We start from the raw sequence: 21,855 nt of genomic DNA, 5'->3' as shown, positions 1-21,855 counted from the left end.
AACCCCCTTCCCCTCCCCCATTACTGAAGAAGGGTCTAGGCCCGAAATGTCAGCCTTCCTGCTCCTCTGATGCTGCTTGGCCTGCTGTGTTCATCCAGCTCTACACCTTGTTTATTATTTCCCCCCACTTTATTCATTCATGGGATGAAGGCGTCAGTGGCTTGGCAGCATTTATTGCCCAGAGGGCAATTAAGAGTCAACCACACTGCTGTGGGTCTGGAGTCACATGTTGGCCAGACCAGGTAAGGATGGCAGTTTCTTTGCTGAAAGGACATTAGTGAACCAGATGGGTTTTTCCTGACAATTGACACTGGATTCATGGTCATCATTAGACTTTTAATTCCAGATATTTATTGAATACAAATTTAACCATCTACCATGGCAGGATTTGAACCCGGGTCCCCAGAATATTATCTCTGGGTTAACAGTCCAGTGACAGGCCATTAGGCCATAGCCTCCGCATACAGCTGCCATATATTCCTGTCTATTGTTGAAGCATTATGCTTCTGTTTACTGATCATAGAATCCCTACAGAACGGAAGCAGGCCATTTGGCCCATCAAATCCACACCGACCTTTTAAAGAGCATCTCACTCAGGCCCACCCTATCCCTGTAACCCTGCATTTTCCATAACTAACCCACCTAGCCTGCACATCGCTTGACACCACGGGCAATCTAGCATGGCCAATCCCCCTAATTTACACAATTTTGGACTGTGGGAGGAAACCAGAGCACCCGCGGGAAACCTACGCAGATATAGAGAGAATGTGCAAACTCCACATAGACAGTCGCCCGAGAGTGGAATCAAACCCAGGACCTTGGCACTGTGAGACAGCAGTGCTAACCATTGGGCCACTGTACTGCCTTGTGTTCCTGTTTACTGATGATGCAGTTTGCTGCCTGGTAATTGATGGTGCCTTGTTTTCCTGTTTATTGATGGTACATTGTACTTCTGCTTATGGATGGTGCTTCTGTTTATTGATGGTTCATTGTGCTCATGTTTATTGATGATGCACTGTGCTGTTTGTTAATAGTGTCTTGTGTTTCTGCTTATTGATTATGCAGCTTGCTGGCTGTTTAATAATAATACTTTATATTTCTGTTAATTGATGGTGCATTCTAATCCTGTGTATTGATGGTGCATTTTGCTGTCTGTTTATTGACAGGGTTAAAGGTGTTGTCTGTCTGTTGATTGTGTGTTTTAAAAATTGTTTAACTGGATATGTGCATCACTGGTAAAAGCTGCATTTGTTGCCCAAACATAATTGTGCTTCATAAAATGGTGGCGAACTACATTTTTCAATAATTGCTGTTCATTTGAGGTCGGTAGATTCACAGTGCATTTGGGAAGGGAGTTCCAGCATTTTGATCCAGTCACAATAAGGAATAGTGATATAGTTCCAGTTCAGGATGGTATGTGGCTCGGAGAGGAACTTGAAGGTTGTGCTGCACCAATGCATCTACTGCCCTTGTCTTGTTTTAATGGAGGTTGTGGCTTTGGAAGATACTATCAAAGGAGCCTTGGGGAACGACTGCAGTGTATCTTGCAGATCGTGCACACTGTTGTCACTGCATTGATGGTGGAAGGAGTGAATGTTGAAGGTGATGGATGTGGTTGCAATAGGTCAGGCTGCTTGAGGTTGTTGGAGCTGTACTCATCCAGGTGAGTGGGCAGTATTCCATCACACTCCTGACTTGTGCCTTATGGATGGTGGACAGGCTTTGGGGGAGTCAAGTGCTGAGTTATTCACCTCAGATTTTGGAAACTCCAACCTGCTCTTGTACCCATGAGATTTACAAAACTGACCCCCATTCAGTTTCTGGTCAACAGTAAGCCCCAGAACGTTTATAGTGGAAGATACAGCATTATGCTATCTATTTATTGACAAGAGTGCACTGTACCATCTGTTTATTTTTGTTGCATCGTGTTGGAATCTGCTGATTGTATCTTCTGAGGCCAGATAGCACAATTCTGCTTTCATAATGTTTCTGTCACCATCCAAACTCACACCAAAAACCTGCTTATGTGTAAATAATCCTGGGTACTTCAATTTTTCATTGTAGCTCAGATGCTTGAAACATGATAACTATTTGGTTAATGTTTTCTGTAGTCTCCTCTAGAACTTGTAGAAGGTTCAGGTTATCTTACTATATTGCTGTTGCCTTACCTGGTCTTTAATTCTTAAAATATCATTCACAGGCTGCAATTCCTGCTCAGTTTTGGCTTGTTGGAGCCAGTTGTTTGGTAGTCAAATTTGTTGTTTTTCATGTCTGAGTCTGGATAGTGAGTGTTGACTGACTCACCTCTGGAGTAATGTCCCTTTAAAAGCTCATCATGCATTGAGCTGGATAATATCACTTGATCATAAGTTCTCTGCACTGTAGCACTCAGGGCACAGGCTGTGTTTGGAAATTGTACTGTATACATTAACTTACACATAAAAAAACCTACAAGATTTTCAAGCAAACAGAATCTGATGTTAAATTCAGATAACACAAACATATTATTCCATGGTGTGGAGCTGGGATTATTTTCCATTTAATAAAACAACAAAGAGCAAACCCATTATTACTACGTTGAGGGGCCAGACATGCTGAGTTTCTCCAGTATTCTCTTTGCTTGTTTCAGTGTCTGCAAGATTTTGCATTTATGTAAATAAGCCAAGCACCCAGATGTTATCACATAACCACAGGCTTTCTGCACTGTCACACAAAGCAGTGTCTGGAGATTGCTATAAATTAGTTTAGCCTGTAGATAAATCCAGCAGAAATCTTCAAATTAACAGAATCTATGCATGTTATTTGTATTATGTTTAGATAACACAAGAATCATTAAATTGGAGAGGGTTCATAAAAGATTTACCAAGGTGTTGCCAGGACTGGAGGCTTTGAGTTATAAAAATAGACTTGGAATTTTTTCACTGGTGCGTAGGAGGTTGAGGGGTGACCTTGTACAAGTTTATAAAATCATGACGGGCCTAGAAAAAGTGACTAGCAAAGGTCTTTTCCCTAGGATGGGGGAATTTAAAACTAGGGGGCATATTTTTAAGGTGAGAGGAGAAAGATTTAAAAAAAGACACAAGGGGCAACTTTTCCACACAGAGGATGGTTTGTGTGTGGAATGAACTGCCAGAGGAAGTGGTAGATGCAGATACAGTTACAACATTTAAAAGACATTTGGACAAGTGAATGAATAGGAAAGGCTTAAAGGGATACTGGCCAAATACAGGCAAATGGGACTAATTTAGTTTGGGAAACCTGGTCAGCCTGGACGAGTCGGGCCAAAGGGTCTGTTTACATGTTCTATGACTCTAAGAATATTATTGCATAGACAATTGATTCAGCAATGGGAGAAGAAGTGGGAATCATTATCGCTTATCTTCCAATCTATACACCCAGCTTACAGACAAATTCACTTCACTATTTCAGCAGGTACCACAAGGATAACAGTAAAGAGAGGGAACCATTTTTCACTCATTACCCTCCCTCATCCCAACCCTGGGGTAGGGTTCAAAGTTACCATTATCCAGGAGGCTATAGGTTGCTCTGAGAGAGAGAGAAAAAGACGACTGGTAGTGAGTTTAATCTGAAGGTTACCACTGGGTGAGGTTGGGAAGGTAGGGGCTTCGGGGTGATCTCAGCTGGTACGGGAATTGAACCCCTGCTAGTGGTGTCACTCTGCATCACAAACCAGCTGACTAGCCAACTGAACTCATCTCAACCATAGGAGGTGCCGTAAAACTGTTGTTGAACAGCCTTAACCAGGAAAGGGTGCATGCTTCAGCAAAGTGGAATTTCCTTTTCAGCTGAGCAGACACACACTGAGATCCCATCTGCTGCAGGTAGATCCTTCTTTCTGGATTTAGCTGGTAATATCTTTCAATTGCAATGTTTCAGATTAAAGGGACAAATCTCTAAGGTTTATCAAAAGCTCTGATTTAAAAAAAAGGCACAAATACTGCAATGAGTAAAGCTCGCTCTGACATCTTTACCCTACTCAAGCTACAGACTGAATATTAGCTGATTAGACTACATCTTGGAGATCATTTGAAGTGCTTAGTGAAAACAATTTCCTTTATTACCTGTGCCTTTGATACAGTTACATTCTAATCAGTGATCACTGTTAATATAGATTCAATCACTTATCACTATTCAGTGACTAAAAGAGTGAAGCAATCCCAATAATCAAAAATTACCCTCAAACACAACTGTTGCCCATAAACATTTTACTAGCAAACACCAAGAAGTTAACTGAAGTTCCTCGACATACACCATGTGATTGTGTGTATTGCGATCACGTGTTAAACAACAGTCTATTGGTCAATTTTAATTTGTGAATCAAATAAGATTAGCCACATCTGGATTTCCAATTGGTTGCAGATGGCTAATTTATTGGACAAGTGTTCAGAATAAAGCAACCGACAGCCGTAGTCAGTGAGAGATATTGATGGTCAAGGGTTGAGTGCTATAGATGATGGGCCATCATTTTACCACTCTTGAATTTCACTGGCTGAATTCCAACTAATGCCTGGTAGAATTGAATTTGCCAGATTATAGCGACAGTCATCACAGTGACTGTAGGAGGTTTTACAACATGAACTCTGCAGAGATGAGGAAGGCTTGGTTTCATCCAAGAAGATCCTCCACTTTATTCCATTTCTTGTTCCTAAAATAATTCTAGGGTTTTCCCCTTCACAATGCATATGTTTCATCCAAGAAGATCCTCCACTTTATTCCATTTCTTGTTCCTAAAATAATTCTAGGGTTTTCCCCTTCACAATGCATCCTGAATTTCATTCCACACATTGAAAACCTCCTGATATCATTCTAATAGTCATTTTTTACTTGTGCCCACTTGTTCTACTGCTGTAGTTCAATAGAAAATAATACTCCAAATTAACCTTCTATATTCTACTGAAGCTCTATACCATCACCTAACAACTTCTTTCTAGACAGAAAAGCCAAAGTTTCTCCAATCTTTTCTCACAACTCAAACTCCTGACACAAGAATCAACCTTCTGGCTCTTCACTGCATTGTGGTGTCCTGTATCTCTTGGTGAGCAGAGCACTGCACAGTTTAATTACCCCTCTCTCTGACTTGTATCCTACTGTTTTGGTTCACAAGCTTGGGTCAACTGAAAATCAAGTACGTGTTCAAAAATGTTCTGGTAAGCTTTAAGCTTCAGTCCCATAGCACCTCTCCAAACAGGTGCAGGAGCTGAAACAGTTGCTCCCTTCACCCCATTCACAGTCTGAGATGTTCCTTACAGTTAAACAGTGATTCGCCACTACTATATAACTGGATTCACTTTTCATGAGGCTCCTACACTGGGTGGGAGGACACAACTTGAATGTCTGCTTTGCAGAACACCTCAATTTAGAAAGCTCAAGTGAATGCCATCTTAATTCACTGTCCCACTCACACTCTTGCCCTGGCAGCACTTAAGGCATCTCAAGCACACAGTGGTCACCCATCCAAGCTAACCGCAGTTCGGACAGTTCACACGTTGGCCCCAGGTCTCGAAACCTCCATCGGAAATCCAAGGCCAACATTTCGAGTAGCCAGCATAATTCCCTAACATTTCACTTGGTGTGGCCGTGTTTCCTGTACAAGCAGCTGCTGTTGCACACCTCTCCCTCATCAACTGCTCAGACATGGCATGGCATTTCAATGGGGCACAGGTTCCAGTGCCCCCTACTGTGGACACATTCCCTTTGTTCATTGGCAATTGGTATGGAGGGTGTTGCAGGCAGCAGTCCAATGTATGAAAAAGGTTAAGGTTGTGCACAGACTCCTGGGCCAATTGTGGTTTTGGTGGGGGCTTTGAGGATGAAGGTTCCACATGCACACTGGGGGCAGTAGGTTGCAGTCCCTACTTTACATCCTGAAGGGGAGGGCTCTTTAGGTTTTGTTTGCACTTCAGCCCCACACTTCTGATCTTTGGCCTGCCAGCCTGCAGGGGGCAGTGACAGATTTTAGAGGACCTTCTTGTGAGTCTGGTCCTGGGCCTCTCCAAGGTGACCATGAACAAGGAGTTGCTTGCTGTTATGCTTATGACCATGCCTGGGTATTCACAGAGAAGGGGCATGCTGTGTACACTCACTTGCTCAAAGCCTGCTATGAAAGGTGGGCATCGCAGGAGTTGAAGTAACATTATTAACCTCTAAGGTCCCATCTTAATTTGAATTTTGTTAACTTGAATTTTGAGTGCTTGTTTTTGTTACAAAGCTCCTTTAAAGGACTAGAAGGGTCTATGCCCGAAACGTCAGCCTTCCTGCTCCTCTGATGCTGCTTGGCCTGCTGTGTTCATCCAGCTCTACACCTTGTTATCTCAGATTCTCCAGCATCTGCAGTTCCTACTATCTCTGAAACAATTTTAACCCCATCATAGATCTGTTTTTTTTTGTTCTTCCCTCTACCCTCTTTCCCTGTGTCTGAATTTGCATGATGCTTATATCTTTAACTTGTCCCCATTCTGATGCAATTTCATTGAGCTTAAACATGAACCGTTTCTCTCCCTAGACGCTGCCAGACCACTGGAGTATTCTATCATTTCTCTCTTTATTTCAGATTTCCAGCACCTACGGTACTCATTTGCTTTTGAAGTGGAGTAATTTAATTGGTTTAGACACAAATTAATATATTCATGGAAGTCAAAAACAAGTTGTATTTATATAGCCCCTTTAACATAAGGAAGAACCCAATTTATTGACCATTCTGAATATTAATCATAGTTTGTTTGTTCATAACTTTTTTGTGTGCATTGCTATTTCATGATGAGCTAATAGTGTTCTTAGCCTAAGCTAAAACATTCTGGTAGTGCGGTAATTTTCTACTCAGTTTCTGACAGGAGGGTCAATTGTTCACTCTGCACCCTTCACCTCACAAATCAGGGCAGATTGTTGCTTTGTGGGCAGTGGAACTATAGGCTAGGTAGCTTAACATCTGTCATGACGAAAATGTTAAAATCTATTACAAAGGATGTTATAACAAAATGTTTTGGAAATACTTACTATGATCAAGCAGAACCAGCATGGCCTCATGAAGGGAAATCATGCCTGATAAATTTTATTACACTTCTTTGAGGCGGTTAACAGGCAGGTAGATAAGTACACAAGCCTACTTTAATAAGAGAAAAACCCCGTAGTGTTGAGTGTTGCAGACAGAGCATTGGCTGACTAATAGAAACACAGTTGGGATAAAAGGGGATATTTTCAGGAAGGCAACCCTGTTGGTAATCAGTGCTGGGACCACAATCGTATTTATATGTATTTTAACGACTTGGTTGATGGAAATGAATGTATTATGGCCAGGTTTGTGGGTGATACAAAAATATTGGGAAGGCAAGTGGTGAAGATGATATAAAGTCTGCAGAGGTACATAGACAGGTTCATTGAGTGGGCAAAACATGGCAGATGGAATATAATGTGGAAATATGGGACATTATGCACTTTGGCAGGAAGAATAGCGGAGCGGAATATTATTTAAATGGAAAGACTGCAGAAAGCTATTGAACAGAATGATTTGGATGACCTAATACATGAATTACAAAAAAAAACTACAATTCAACAGCTAAAAGGGAAAGAAATGGAACGTTGATCTTTACTTCAAAAGGAATGGAGTATAGAAATAGGGAGGATTTGCTAAAACAAAACAAGGCACACCTTGTGACAGTGAATTCCAGCATGTTGGTGTGAGACTGCAGGAAAGATACTATCCCCAAAATTCAAGTCTTTTTTTATGCCAGATCCAAAGTGTAATCGAGGTTACAGTTGGGAATCGGAGTTGATGGGGGGCTTTATTAGCTTTGTGAATTTTGGTTAGTGACTTCAGGATTTGGCATTGGGTGTTCATTAACTTTGGTGAGATTTGCTGTCTTGGGGTGTTGGTGAGTTTTGGGTTTGTTTAAGTTGGTGTGGGAGATTGAGGTAGAGATGCTTTGCAGGGAGAAGTTAGAAGAAATGAGAGAGTGTCTGAGTTCTGTAGAATTACTTACAAGATGTGAACATAGACGTAAACTTCCATCTTCCATGGAAATTTCTCTTCCTGCAGTATTAATCCTCTCATGAAGCCCATCATTTGAACTCCAAGCTCACATCATCTTCCAAAACCACTCTCTCTAGTACAGTCACTCTCCAGTCAAAGCTTGTTCTTTACACACAGATTTCACTCATCCCTCTAGTACTTTAACCCTCCTATGAAACTCCGCCTTAGTACTGTAAGACATGATGGAAAAAGACTGTCTATTTATCTGATTAATTTTAAATTACTCTCCAATTTGAGATACAATTATGTCAATGCATTGTACCATTTCTTACGTACTCAAAACAATTATTACATTTTAAGATGCAAAACAAAACAGGAATGATCCCAGGATCTGTAAAGCACAGCCTAGAATTGACCAGCATAGATCTTCTCCTCACCTGGAGGGAAATGGAGAATCCGAGGCATATTCCTGATTTCAATGGTCTCTCAGCAGGGGACCTTTCCCTCCTGGTTTGAACAAAGGAGTGGCTCCTTACCGTAGGCACAGCAACAGCAGTAGAAAAACTCACACAGACGTTACTTTTCTCTCAGCTTTTATTGCCCGACCTATTGCTTGTTGTCCAAGTCTCTGGTGCGTAATTAAACAATCTACTCCTTACTCAACATGCAGATGAGGCATTCACACATTAAACAGAGTTTTGTTCGAGTCCAATGGGACTTATCATCTACTGTACAATGCCAAGTATTTATCAGGCGATTGCAAATGAACATTCAACTGAGGGGCACTTCAAAATGCCAACAGTGCTCCTCTCCAAGGTTTGTTTTGCATAGTTTGTCGTGGAGGAATTTAAAGCAGCTGCCTTTCGTCCGGGTCTACTTCAGCAAGGGGACAGCTCCTTCGAGAGGACGCTGTGACCGGGTTTATATATTCAACACACGGGAGCGGCTCTGGAACACCGCTGAGGAATTCGAAGATGGCGACAACTTTGTCTTCACCACTGGTTCCTTAGCATAAAAATCAGAAAGAGTTACGGAGGGAGTGTGAAATGTTTCCTTGCAGCAGCCGCACACAACTATTTCCCCGAAGCGTTTCGCAGCCATTGAATCATTTTGGAAGTTCAGACATTGTGGTTTCATAGGCGAAGACCGACTTGTACTCGGCAATTTCCACGAAACAGCAGTGAGCAATGACCAAAATAATCTCACTCTACGGGAAAGTGCCATGGGGCTATTTTACATCCACCTGAACAAGCAGATGAGGCCTCAGAGTAACTCCCCCATCATTAAATTCTCAACCATCTTATTAACACCATTGGTTCACTTCCCACTTGTAGTGACACACATGTAGTGGGTGAGGCAACTCCTGTTAGATGAATTGATGAATACAGGGGGGTGACATACTGAGAGGGCAAAGCGTGGAGGAGGAGGACGTGCTGTTGAGGGAATGGCCAGTTTTGGGATTGGGGAGCTGGAATTTTCCTGAGCTGGGTTATCTGGACCAGGCAAATGGAGCAACAGTTGAGTCTCCCCACCCAGCAGTTCTCTCATTCTCCAGTACACTCCCACCCAATGACCAGGTGGACAATGACCATTTAGATTAGGCAGCTCAGCGAGAGCCAGAGATGAAGGGGTAACCTGTGAAAAAACAGCCCTAGAATTAGTTTTCAGTTGAATCTAGTGTGCAGGTATTCTATATTCTAACAAGCTGCTGCTTGTTGTTGGCTATTGTCATGCGAGCGGTTACTTTTAAAACAACCTGAAAATGGAGTCTATTGATCGAGAAATTACAATTTTAGCATTTCAGCTTTTGGAAAGATTAAGTGTCAGCAAGAGTATTCCTCATCCTGTTGCCAGGACAGCTCATTAGTTGCATCGAGAAATGCTGAGAGAAGCAGGATCTGCTGTCTGAATCAGTTTCTGCAGTGCTTTTTGCTAAGGTTAGCCTTCTTGTCTCACTAACAGTTGCTATGGACCGTGTGTCTGGCGATGCAGGTTTAAATCCTCAAGTATATTTCCTTTGAAAGATTGAATCTGTTTAAATATTGGAACTTCACATTAATTACCAATTAAACTTTCCACAGGGAAGTTATAAGTGGGAATTAACAAGTTGTTAACATGATGCCAGTCAAAATCTCTGGCTGAAAACCTGAATAATTTGAACTGCGGTGCCTCATTTTCTTCAGGTAAGAGATTGCTCATAGACATTATAAAGATTTTAAATTTTAAAATGTTTTCTTGCCCCTTTTGTGACACAGTCTTTTCCTCTTTTTGTATCTGATTGGACTCTATTCACCCTCCTTCTCTCATTCTCAAATCTCAGTTCTGAAGAAGAATGCTATTGGACTCAAAACATCAACTCTGTTTCTCTCTCCACCGAGACCTGCTGAGTTTCACCCAGCACTTTGTTTTTGTTTCTTCAATTTCACAGTTCTCTGGCACCGTGTTATTCTCACCACAGGATCAGCGATTCACACTTCCAGAATTTACTGCGCAAAATATTTTGGAGTTGAAGGGTGAAGATGATAAATAAAGAGGTTCATGGTGAGACACTCCGCTCCAGTCTGATCTAGCCTCCAGCACAGCGCTGGCTGGGAGAATTTCAATCACATCAGGCTATTATCTGGGAGTTTATCATTACTTCTGTAAATCCCCTGCAGTTTAGGATATGAGAGTGACAATACAGCACTGAGTGCACCACAGATGAAGGCAACGGCTCCATTTGTGTACAGCTGGACAGTTTGCAGCCTGTCAGTGAATTACTGCAGGGCTAAGGGCTCGGTGAATAAAGATATGGCACATGCCATCACATTACTACCTCTGCCTCAGCTTGTCCGCTGCTGAAACCCTCACACGTTCCTTGGTTACTTCTCAACCAGACTGTGCCAATGCTCTCAGACTTCCTTCTTATCTTCCACTCCTGGTAAATTGGAGCTCATTCAAATTTCTGCTGCTTGGACCTCATCTCATTCCCATATTGCCTCTGTCCTCACTGAGCAATGGTAGCTCCCAATCCACAACACCTCCATTTTTAAATTCTAATCATGTTTTCAAATGCTCCCATTGTCTTGCCCATCCCTATCTCTGTAATATTCTCCATCCTTATAACTGTCTGGATATCTGCACTCCTCAAGCTCTAGCTCTTGCATATCCTTGATGTTCAGAGCTCCACAACTGATGGCCAGGCCTTCAGCCCTCTGTACATGAAACTCTAGAATGCCCGTCTCTACTTCTCTCCGAATTTCAGTCTCATTTTCCTCCTATAAAAGGTGTACCTCTTGGCCCATGCTTATCATTATTTGCCTTAATCTCTCTCTCTTTAGCTTGGAGCTAATTTCTTTCCTCTGGTTATGCTCAATAAAGCTCCTCTGGACTTTATAACCATGTTAAAGATGCTATTTAAACAGTGATTCTTTTCAACTGAACCATCCTTTGATCCAACAATACAAATGGAATTAGAATTAGCTTTATTGTCACATGTACTCACATGAGTACAGTGAAAAGTTTACAAGTCCCCAGTAATGGCACCATTTTAAAATAGGAATGAGAAAGGCCATTTAACCCAGTTGTATAGCTTGCAAACTGACTGAACAGTACACAAGTGCACTACTTGCCATTAGATCTACTGTTTAATTTCTAGTCAGACCTAGCATTCACATTGCATTGACTTACACCAGAAAGTTCTTGGATTCTGAATGTATAAAGGCAAATAAAAGGCCACAGGTTACTACCAAAGTCAAAGATTTTTGCCCAACTAAGTGCTACCCTAATCCAATTCGGCCAGTGTTGTAGAACCTTTGACAAGAATGTACTCCCATGGTAATGTACTGAAACATCTGCCCAGTTTAAAAGCTCGAAACTTCAACGTTCAACTGAATTAAAGAATTTACAGGGTGTCTTGTCCATAAATAGGTGATGCTAAATAGGCTACCTGTTTTACACCTCACTTGATTCCAATGGAAAAGAAATTTGGGAGAAGTTTAAAATGTGCAACTAGTTTGAATTTATTCTGTTTTTTTAACCCCAGTGTTAAAATTTTAAATTATCTTCATTGTGTAATTAAGCTAAGCTAGAATCCATTAACAAATAATGATGCAAAATTGAACCTAAGACAACTAGAAATCTCTAGGAGATTAAAGGCCATATTCATTAGAATGGATTGACATGCACTTACTGAGCTCTCTGTCTTTGTTGTGTTGTCAGTCTCAGTTAATGAAGCTATTTGGTTCTGGGACTTGCTGGATGTAACCTGCAATGGTTCTATACGCCGAAATGCATCCTCTGTGAAAGCAGCCCTGTAACTGCTTTCAAGGACAATCTTGTCTCCTGGGGGCGTGTACTCTTGTTTTATCTTCACAGGTTTGACCACTTCAACGCCAGTCCATGCCTGGAATTCCTGTCTGGAACAAAAAGAGGGGGTTCAGTACAAGTGTGAGTTACAAACAGGGTTTCTACACTGTTGACGAACATTTCAGGCAAACATCCGTCATGCCCTGCTCCCTCTTTGCAATAAATGTGTCATTACAGTATGTCAATGTACTGAAAACACACCTTCCTTTAAACCAGCCTGTATTAGAAATTCAAGGTTAATAAGACTGTCCTTAAATGACATTTAGCACAAATCATTCCAATATTTGCCCCTGATTGAAGGTGACCATTTTAGTCTCTCTCAGAAGAGAACAAAGCCACAAACTATATTCACAAGATACACGTTCCATCTTGCTCTCTGCTCACAAGCTGGTTCAGACTGTTCTTAACCTTGGTTTCCTACAGGAGTTTGACTCCGATTCCCTCTTTCCCAACTCCATCTACTTCCACCTCTGTAATATCACCTGTCTCCAATTCAGCTTACCTCCTGTTGAAATGCTGATCCACCATCAGGGTCTCCAAATTTCCAGTGCTACTCTGACCTGCTGTCACTCACCCTCCATTCATTCCACTCACTGAGTTGCAGTGGGATCTCATCCAGCAAAGTTTTAATTTAAAAACTCTCATCATTGTGCCCAAATCTCTCTATGACTTCACCCCATCCTCCCTCTGTATCTTCTCATAGCCCTACAAACCTCTAAGAACTTGGTGTTTCTACGATCCTGACCTCTTGAGCAATCACATTTTAAAAATCACACCCCTTGGATGCTGCGCTACCATTTGTCTAGGTCGTAAACTTTGTAATTCCCTCCTTTAAAGCTGTCCAACATTCTCTATTGTGACCCTCCTTTAAAACCTATCTTTCTGGCTACAATTTTAACAATTTACCTTAAGATTTCTTTAACTCAGCACCAATTACTTTTACTGAAGTACCTTAGGACTTTCTGATCTACAAAAAGTGCTATACTAATGTACATTGATCTCCACTCCACATGAACAAGGAGCAGACCAGAAACAGAAGGTGAGCAATAGAACAATAAAACAGAAAATAGTGATAAGGTGTTGTGATATTTGCGTTTTAAAATCCTGAAGGGAAAATTAGTTTAAAAGAAAATCTGAAATCTCTAATGAAAATTAGGAAAGAATTGAGTATTCTTTCCAATTAATGTTGACACACATCCAAGAGTTACTTTTCAAAAGGTGCTGTTTCTTAGATTATGAAATATGAGCAGCATTAGTCACAATGAGAATAAAAAGCAGATTTTAGGACTCTATTTGTGCAGTGGTAGTGTCCCCACCTCTGTGCCTGGAGGCTGGGGTTCAAGTCCGCCCTGCTACAGAGGGTGATAATAACATTGTAGCGATTCTATGCTTCAGTGTGAAAGCTGGTCATTCAGCCCATTGAGTCCACACTGTCCGGCTTCAGCATCCGTCCCATTCCCACTGCCCTACCCTATCCCTGTACCCCTGCATTCCCCATGGCTATGCTATCTAGCCTGCACATCCCTGGACACGGTCGACAATTTAACATGGCCAATCCACCTAATCTGCACATTTTTGGACTGTGGGAGGAAACTGGAGCAGCTGTAGAAAACCCCACGCAGACACTGGGAGATTGTTTGTATGGGGTTTTCACAGTCGCCTGAGGCTGGAATCGAACTCAGGTCGCTGGCGCAGTGAGGCAGTAGTGCCATTCTCATCCTATCCATATTACTCATCGACAAGTTCTAAACTGATCCCATCTGATTTTAATCCACAGCCAAATATCAATTAAAATTTCGTGTTTTAAAGTTGACTCCATTTAAGCATATAAGCACTAGAATTCCTGTAGTACTCATCTTGTTGGAAAGTGTAAATTACAGTTTCCAAAACCCTATCTATATAATTCACACTATTTGTGCTCTGATATCCAAAGCATCTTGCATATAGTGCGTGGGCCTGGCAAATGCAATTACACAGTTCAAAGTGGCTCAATAAAGACTTGCTCATCAAGTAACACAGTCATTGTTTTTAAACTCCTTAATGAAAACAGTTTAAACCTATCAGGAGGTTTCAGGTAGGGTGAGTCAGACAGACATGGGGCATGGGTGTGTGGAACGTGTCCATTTGGGTCTAGTTTAAATTCACTTGGCAAGCAACCTGTGTGAACGATGTTCCCTATTCATAATCTCAAGGCAGGGCAACTGAACATGAAGGAAACACTACTGCCCCCTCACAAAGGGAGGGCAAGAGTATCAGGAATGAAGCAAAACATCAGTTAGAGCAGCAGCAGTAAGGAAGAAGGAAGCTTCTAAAGGATGGCTGGCTTAATAAAATGTGCTAAAACTGCTTCTAGCTTCTCCTGACTCAGTCTGAAGATCCCTTTAATAGACATATAAATTAACTGCCTCAGCCTTCTGCTGAGAAAGTGTGGTGAGCAGGCAAAGCAAGTTGGGCTTAGGCTGAAAAAAGTGTCGAGTAACATTGTGCCACACAAGTGCCAGGCCAGGCAATGACCATCTCCAACAGAGTCAATCTAACCATTGCCCCTTAACGTTCAATTGTATTACCTTGACTATCAACATGCTGGGTGTTACCACTGATCAGAAACTGAACTGGACTTCCCATATAAACACTGGCTACAAGAGCAGGTCAGAGGCTAGGAATCCCACAGTAAGTAACTCACCTCCTAACTCCTCAAAGCCTGTCCACTACCTGTAATGCACAAGTCAGGAGTGTGCTGGAATACTCCTCACTTGCCTGGATGAGTTTTCTCTAATAACACTAAGGAAGCTTGTCATCACCCAGACCAAAGCAGCCTGCTTGTTTGGTATCATATCCACTTCCCCCACTACTGGCGCTCAGTGTCTACAATCTACAAGACACACTGTAGAAATTCACCAAGGTTCCTTAGAAAGCACCTTCAAAACTTATGACCATTACTATCTAGAAGAACAAGGTCAGCAATACATGGGAATGCAAGTCCCCCTCCAATCACTGACCATCCTGGTTTCGAAATACAGGTGGTTCTAGGTTAAAGTGTTGCTCCTTCTATGACACCACTGTAGGTGTACCTACACCATATGGATTGCAGTGGTTCAAAAAGACAGTTCACCATCAGCTTCAAGGGCAATTAGGGATGGACTATAAATACTGATTTAAAGAAGCCTCCATCCCCCAAATGAATTAAAAAAACTCAATATCTAATGGGCATAGAAATTTGTCACATGAGCATGATTAGCAGAAATCCATGAGGTTGTCACTAGTTTTTAGTGAAATATCTGACTTCCATTGCACATGATATTCTGGTACAAACTTGATTTTGTGATAACCCCTTGCAAATCCATAGGTTCTACCGACTAGAGGAATAAGGCAGCCGGCACATGGGGCACTACACAATCTGCAAGTGTCATCCAAGTCACACAGCATCCAGACTTGTAAGTACATAGCTGTTCCTTCGTTACCATTGAGTCAACTTCAAACCTCTCTATCTATACCACATAAAATGCAGAGGTTCAAGATGGTGGCTCAACACAACTTTCTCAAAAGGTTAGGAAAGAAGCGTTCGCCTCTTTGGAGATGTCCACAAACCAATGAATGAAAAGAAACTATGGAGATATAAATGACCATGAAGTACTCCTCGCAGCATGCAAATGGGCCATCAATAATTCTAGGGGTTTTGCATCTGCTACTCTATCTGGTGGTCCATGCCACATATTAAATCATCTTTGTGCAAAGCAGAACTTCCATCATTTAGCTCTGTTTGCTTTTTGCCCGTTCAAACCAGATGCTGCTGATTTTACCTACATAATTTAGTTGAAAGTACTTATCTGGATTCACCTTCTCCGGGACCTACAAAGACAGAAGAGGGCCTAGACGATTTCTTAATTCAACTTGCTGCCATTTGGTGAGCCAACTAATTCATGTTCTTGAGGACTCTGGGCAGGGCACTGCCATGCGTGACAAGGAGCAGAGGTTCAAAAGGCAAAGTCCTGGGATGGTCGGACTGAGGACAAGTTGAGCAGATTATATTTTACAAAACCTGTTTTCTATAACTAGTTTATATTTCCTCAGATGGTGTTCGTTGAGACACATATTTAAATTGAGCATTTCTCATGGGTAGTATAGTTGGACAGTTCACATGCAGTTAAACAGGTGGATGAATTATTAGTTTTAAACTTTATTCAAAAGGTGGCAGATGGAATTTTCCACTGGCCCCAACTGGCCCATGATTTTCACATTCACTGAAATGAGCATGATAATACTTTTGGGTTGGGGATAGTACAAGTGGAAAGTGGGCTCAAATGGGCTGGAATGGGACATCACAGCTTAGGAGCCCTTAAACTCCAAGTATAATTGTGCCAGCAACTGAGTGGACAGTTTTAAATACGAAGAGAGATTGGAAAGCCTGGGGTTATTTTTCTTGGAACAGAGGAAGCCTAGTGGGGAGGGCACATGATTGAGATATACAAAATTATGAGGGGCACAGACAGGAAGAAACTTTTGCCCTTGGTGGAGGGATCAATGACCAGGAGCATATATTTAAGATAAGGGGCAGCAGGTAAAGGTGATACAGTCAGAAACCGTCATAACATTAAAGTATTTAGATGTGCACTTGTGATGCCAAGAAATACAAAACTGTGCGACATGTGGTAGAAAATGGGATTTGAATAGTTACATGGCTGTTTTGATTTTCACTGGTCTGGATACGATGAGCTGAAGGGCCTTTTTCTGTGCCGAAGGCCTCTATGACTATAACTAGAAATAAATGATAGTATAAATATTAAGGAATATTAAGGGATGATCTGGGACATTGATGAATGAGTCGCCTTCTGGGTTTTATATTCGGATTATACTTGACCACTTTAGCACAGTGCAATTTTGCAGGTGCTGCCAGGAATACAGAAAGCCATACTGGGACAAGTTGGCAGTAGTCTAATCCCTTTAAAACAATGAACCTACAATGATCACTGTTTCAGAGATGCTACACAGCAGATGCAGTAGCAGCTACTCTGGTAAATGAGCAACGATAATGCAAATACCAAGTACAAGCTTTTGATGCTGTCACAATTCCCAAATACAGGGGCGTACTTGTTGTTTTATCGGAACAGCTCACTCATTATTCACAGTTGACCCAGCAACCCTGTTGTGATTTCAGTTCCTACTACTGTTTCCCCAGGACCAGCACACAGCAGCTGTCTCAGACAAAGAGAGGTTTACCAGAGGACAGCAGGGATTTAATTTAGATGGGAGAGACAGTCCCAATGCTGGGCTGAAGACTACAATATCACAGTTTAAATCATTGGACTTTCATTCTGTTTGAAAGACTCAAGTGTAATAAGTGGAATGATTTTATCTCCTTATCTTTCTTTCTCATTTTGACTGTCTCTCTGTCAACCTATAGCCCTGATTCTAACATCAACCAAGCATGAATAGTAAGAATTTGAGTGAGTCTCAATTTAATGAATTCACTTAATTTAATGAATTATATCTGGCCATTGAGTTAAAATCAAGGCGCGTGTATCTGCCTTTGTGTTTCACGGTCTCTCCTCCTCTGACCCCCTCATTGTCTCTGCATGGGAGACTGTAGGGCATCTTACACAGTGAATCAGATTTCTTGGCTCTGGAATCTGGAGCTGTCAGCAATACAATGAGCTGCAGTCTATCTGTGCTGTGTTCCATTGCATTTTCAATACTGAAGTGTAAATAATGCATCAAATAATGAGAAAACCAGTTTGTAACATCGTCTTCCAATTTTACTCAGTGAGATGTCTTAGTATCCAGTAGGGGGTTCTATTAATGGATGTTAAATAGCTGATACTTGAAGGAAGAAGGTGAAGTAAGCAAGTATTGATTGTCAATAAGGTATTGATTAGCTAAGTTCACCTAACATGGCTCTGGTGGTGCAGTGGGAGTGTCCCTATCTTGGAGTTAGGGGACTTGAGTTCAAGTCTCACTTGCTCTAGAGGTGTGCAAGAAAGCCTCTGAACAGGTTGAATCTACCTATACGTGTATATAGAAAGAGCCAACCAGCACTAGGTGGGATTATTAAAAACGGCTTTGTAAGCTCCGTGGCAAGCTATAAACAGTCTCCAGCAAAGCATTCCAGTCTTGGTGTAGTTATTTTTTAAAAATTCAAGCTGTCGTGACCCACAATCATGTCAGGTGGGACTTGAACCTGCAAGAGACCTCGTCTTAGTGTATACTTCATTAACAGGCTTGGAGGTAATCTTAAAAAAAATTGAAGGTTTTGAAAAAAAAATTCTCAGTTTTGTCATTAACCAGGCTGTGAAAAAAACCTGAGGAAGATCCATGCAATTGTAATAATTTTGAGTACAGCACAGCAGATGTCTACCTTCCTCGTTGGTCTGTAGATGTATCTGGAGTATGGGCAAGTTAAATACCCTGCAACAGTTACAAGATAGAGCTTATCACACAAGTTACATGTTAATACATCGAGGTCTCCTTGTACAAACAGGGAAAATGACAACAGACACAGTGAAGGAGAAAACAAAGCGAAAGGAGTTAGTGGCACACAGCAAGGGAGTGAGGTTGAGCAAAGAGAGAAACAGACAACAAGAGTGAAACTTAGAAGTAAAAACTGTAAAACAGAAACAAGAGGAAGAGAATGAAAGAGACATAAAAACAGTAAGAGACAAAGAGAACCAAGAGCTGATTGTTTATCCATTTGTGAGTTCTTTTGTTATTCATCAAATCCTAGAACTGTCCTAGAGATAGTGGAACTGCTGAAGCTGGAGAATCTGTCCAGACCCGAAACGTCAGCTTTCCTGCTCCTCTGATGCTGCTTCACCTGCTGTGGTCATCCAGCTCTACACCTTGTTATCCTAGAACTGTCCTAATTGTATTTACCTGAGCACTTGCTAATCCATCAATGTCCTATGGAAGGTCAGGTATCCAAAGAATGAGCAACATGCTTAAATTTTGCCTCAATAGCACAAAGAACACAAAGCTACAGTCACTAGTTTTCACTAATCATTTCCTATCAGAGTCTAAGATCAGCATCATTAGTTGACGTTTGATAATAGTGGGCATTTTTAATAAAAGGCCCAACCACGCTGTGGGGGAAGAAAAAGCACTGCTGCACAGGATACGTACAAAAGGCACCTACCCTCTTCACCAACATTTCACCACTCTGTTAATAAATGTTTATCTTCCCTCTGTTCCTTTCTCCTTTCGATATGCATTGCTATTGATATTATATAACCACTCATGGGTATCTATTAGCAGCTGAAATGTTCACTCTCCATAAACTGGTGTACCGAGGATGCTGTGGGCACTTTTGACAGGAAGCAATTCAGCAACTCACTGAGGTTTCTTCTGACAACTACCTGACCTGTCCTCCCCATCATCTGCTCAGTTTGTCCCCTGCCTGGTGTTGGGGGCTGCTTGTTCAAAAATCAGCCTTGGACTAGTCATAATTTCCACAAGTTATGCATTTAAAAGATAGATTCTGATAATCAAGGAATTAATTCTATGTACCTGACAATTTTTCATATGCACTCTATTGTTTGGAGCCTTACTATCCCTAATCTGCACAGTTTCTGCCTATTTTGGGCCAGATTGCCTACTTTCAGATCCACTGGCCTCTGCCGCTTCCTCAGCTCAGCTGCTGTACAAATAATCATCCACGGCTTTATCATCTTTAGATTTGACTCCTTTAATACTCCTCTGACTGACTCTTCATTCCCTACTTCTCTATAAATTTCAGCTCAGCTAAATCTCTGCTGGCCTTTACCGCAGTGCAGTTCACTCACACACCATCCCTGCACTCACTGAGCTCCATTAGCTTCCAGTCCAAAATGCTTCCAAATAAAATTCTGATCCGTGCTCTTAAATCCGTTTTTAATCTCGGCAACTCTAATTGGTCCCACAAACACCCTTAAATTCTCCATCACTCTCCCTCTCTGGTATCGTTCCTGCATTAATGTCACCTCTGTGCTTTGTCAAGTTTATCCGTTCTACTTTTGGGATCCAGTTTAGTAGGAAATGGGAGTGGGGAAGGGTTGTCGAATGGGTGTGAGGAAGACTTGTCCCTGATGGGGATGGCACTTGAGAACTCCTGATTTAGGCTGAGCACCATAGCAAACATCAAAGTACGACGGTGAGATTTTCTTCCAATACAGTAGGCCTGGTGACCCAGTCTCGCTGATCCTTACCTCGTATACTTTTAGGACCAATTGAGACAAATGTCTAAATTTACCCTGAGAGGATCTGATAAGGAATAAAACGAATTGAACAGAAAGTCTAATTTGAACAAAGGAACACATAATCCAAAACATGGATATACTGCACCATCCAATGATAGGTTTTTTTTAAAAAAAGCTGTGTTAATCATGAAACGTATTTCCCAGCAGTGCCAGCACTAAAGGTATGCTTCAGAGAATGGCTTAAACTACACCAGGGAGACTGTGGATGCTCTCAGCAGAACAAGCCTCTAAAGGGCTGGCGGACTAGGAAGTACAATATCCAAAGGGTGAAGACAACTTGTCCGGAGTGAGTCCCCTTGCACAGCACTGACCTGTAGGAAGTGGTTTTCACCGCGGGTCTGATCTGCTCCTCTGTGGTGTGCCTGTGCACGGGTTCCCTGGCATGGTTTTGCAGCTTGGCTCCTCTCTGCTGCTTATCTGCGGTTGATCCGGAGGGATGCAGAGTGTGAGCGCTGGCGCTGCTGGGCATGGGCCGCTGTTCCTGCCCTGCCTTCAGCCAGGGGTAGTTCTCCTTCCTGGGGATGGGCCAGGCTTTGAAGTCGAGCTTGTACTGGGTGTCGCTGGAGAAGGGGACCTCGGAAGGCTGGTATTCCCGCCTGGGCTTGCAGCTCGCCTCCTTGCGCACCTTCCAAGACCTGAAGTCGTGCTTGGAGACTGACTCCTGAACATCAGCCGGTTCCCCTCGGGGTTCGGGAGCCTGGGGAGGGTTGCTGGGCAGGGACGTGTCCGGAAGCACCTGCTGTGCCACGGATCTCACCTCCTGTTCTATAACCTCGGAGTAATGCTGGACGGTCAGCGGCACCGAGAGATCCGACTTGTCCAACTGGCTCCAAAAGCGAGAGAGGCAGCAGACCCGGCTAATGCACGGCCAAGCCATAGCGGCGGCCGGGCAGGGGCACAGCTCCCAGACCCAGACCCACACCCAGTCCAGCGACTAATGGTACTGCAAAGCCCCGGCCGCTGTGCTGCCCGCACCATCCGGCCGGCTTCACCCGGCGAGAGCTTCCTTAGCGGGCTCCTCCATGGGCGCGTCCAGGTCCGCAATATTCACCGAGCCGGCGCACCGTCTGCTCTCCTCCCCTTGCGCTGTCACTCAGACGCTGCATTGGAAAGTCAGCTCACGCGTAATCCAGCCCCAGCCCCCTGTCCCTGGCACACACCCCCAAAAGCCCCAGGACCAGTGTCATCCTCTTAACTCCGAGTCCTAACCCCCATCCCCTTAACCCGCAGTCTCCATCCCCCTAACCCGCAATCCCATTCCATCCCCTAACACCCAGACCCATCCCCCTAACCCCC

At 42.6% G+C, this 21,855-nt stretch overlaps 1 protein-coding gene across 1 annotated transcript; it reads right to left on the bottom strand.

Moving 5' to 3' along the window:
• Positions 1-8,563: 8,563 nt before the first annotated feature.
• On the bottom strand, positions 8,564-21,639 carry LOC109911031 (microtubule-associated protein 6-like). Its single transcript, XM_020510270.2, has 3 exons — positions 20,871-21,639; positions 12,159-12,384; positions 8,564-8,992 (listed from the first exon to the last, which is right to left on the bottom strand). The coding sequence occupies exons 1-3, from the start codon at positions 21,434-21,436 to the stop codon at positions 8,909-8,911; spliced, it is 876 nt and encodes a 291-aa protein (XP_020365859.1). The 5' UTR covers positions 21,437-21,639; the 3' UTR covers positions 8,564-8,908.
• Positions 21,640-21,855: the final 216 nt, after the last annotated feature.

Source organism: Rhincodon typus, chromosome 13 (genome assembly GCF_021869965.1).
Source record: "Rhincodon typus isolate 14 chromosome 13, sRhiTyp1.1, whole genome shotgun sequence".
In the NCBI taxonomy this organism is placed as follows: domain Eukaryota; kingdom Metazoa; phylum Chordata; class Chondrichthyes; order Orectolobiformes; family Rhincodontidae; genus Rhincodon; species Rhincodon typus.
This window is presented reverse-complemented; position numbering and strand designations above follow the sequence as displayed.

Excerpts from the sequence above, each read along its gene's own strand:
- LOC109911031 (XM_020510270.2), bottom strand. The coding sequence starts at position 21,436 with ATGGCTTGGCCGTGCATTAGCCGGGTCTGCTGCCTCTCTCGCTTTTGG. Across the intron at positions 12,385-20,870 it reads GTGAAAACCACTTCCTACAG|ACAGGAATTCCAGGCATGGA; the intron begins GTCAGTGCTGTG and ends TTTTTGTTCCAG. Across the intron at positions 8,993-12,158 it reads CAACAAAGACAGAGAGCTCA|GAACCAGTGGTGAAGACAAA; the intron begins GTAAGTGCATGT and ends TTTTATGCTAAG.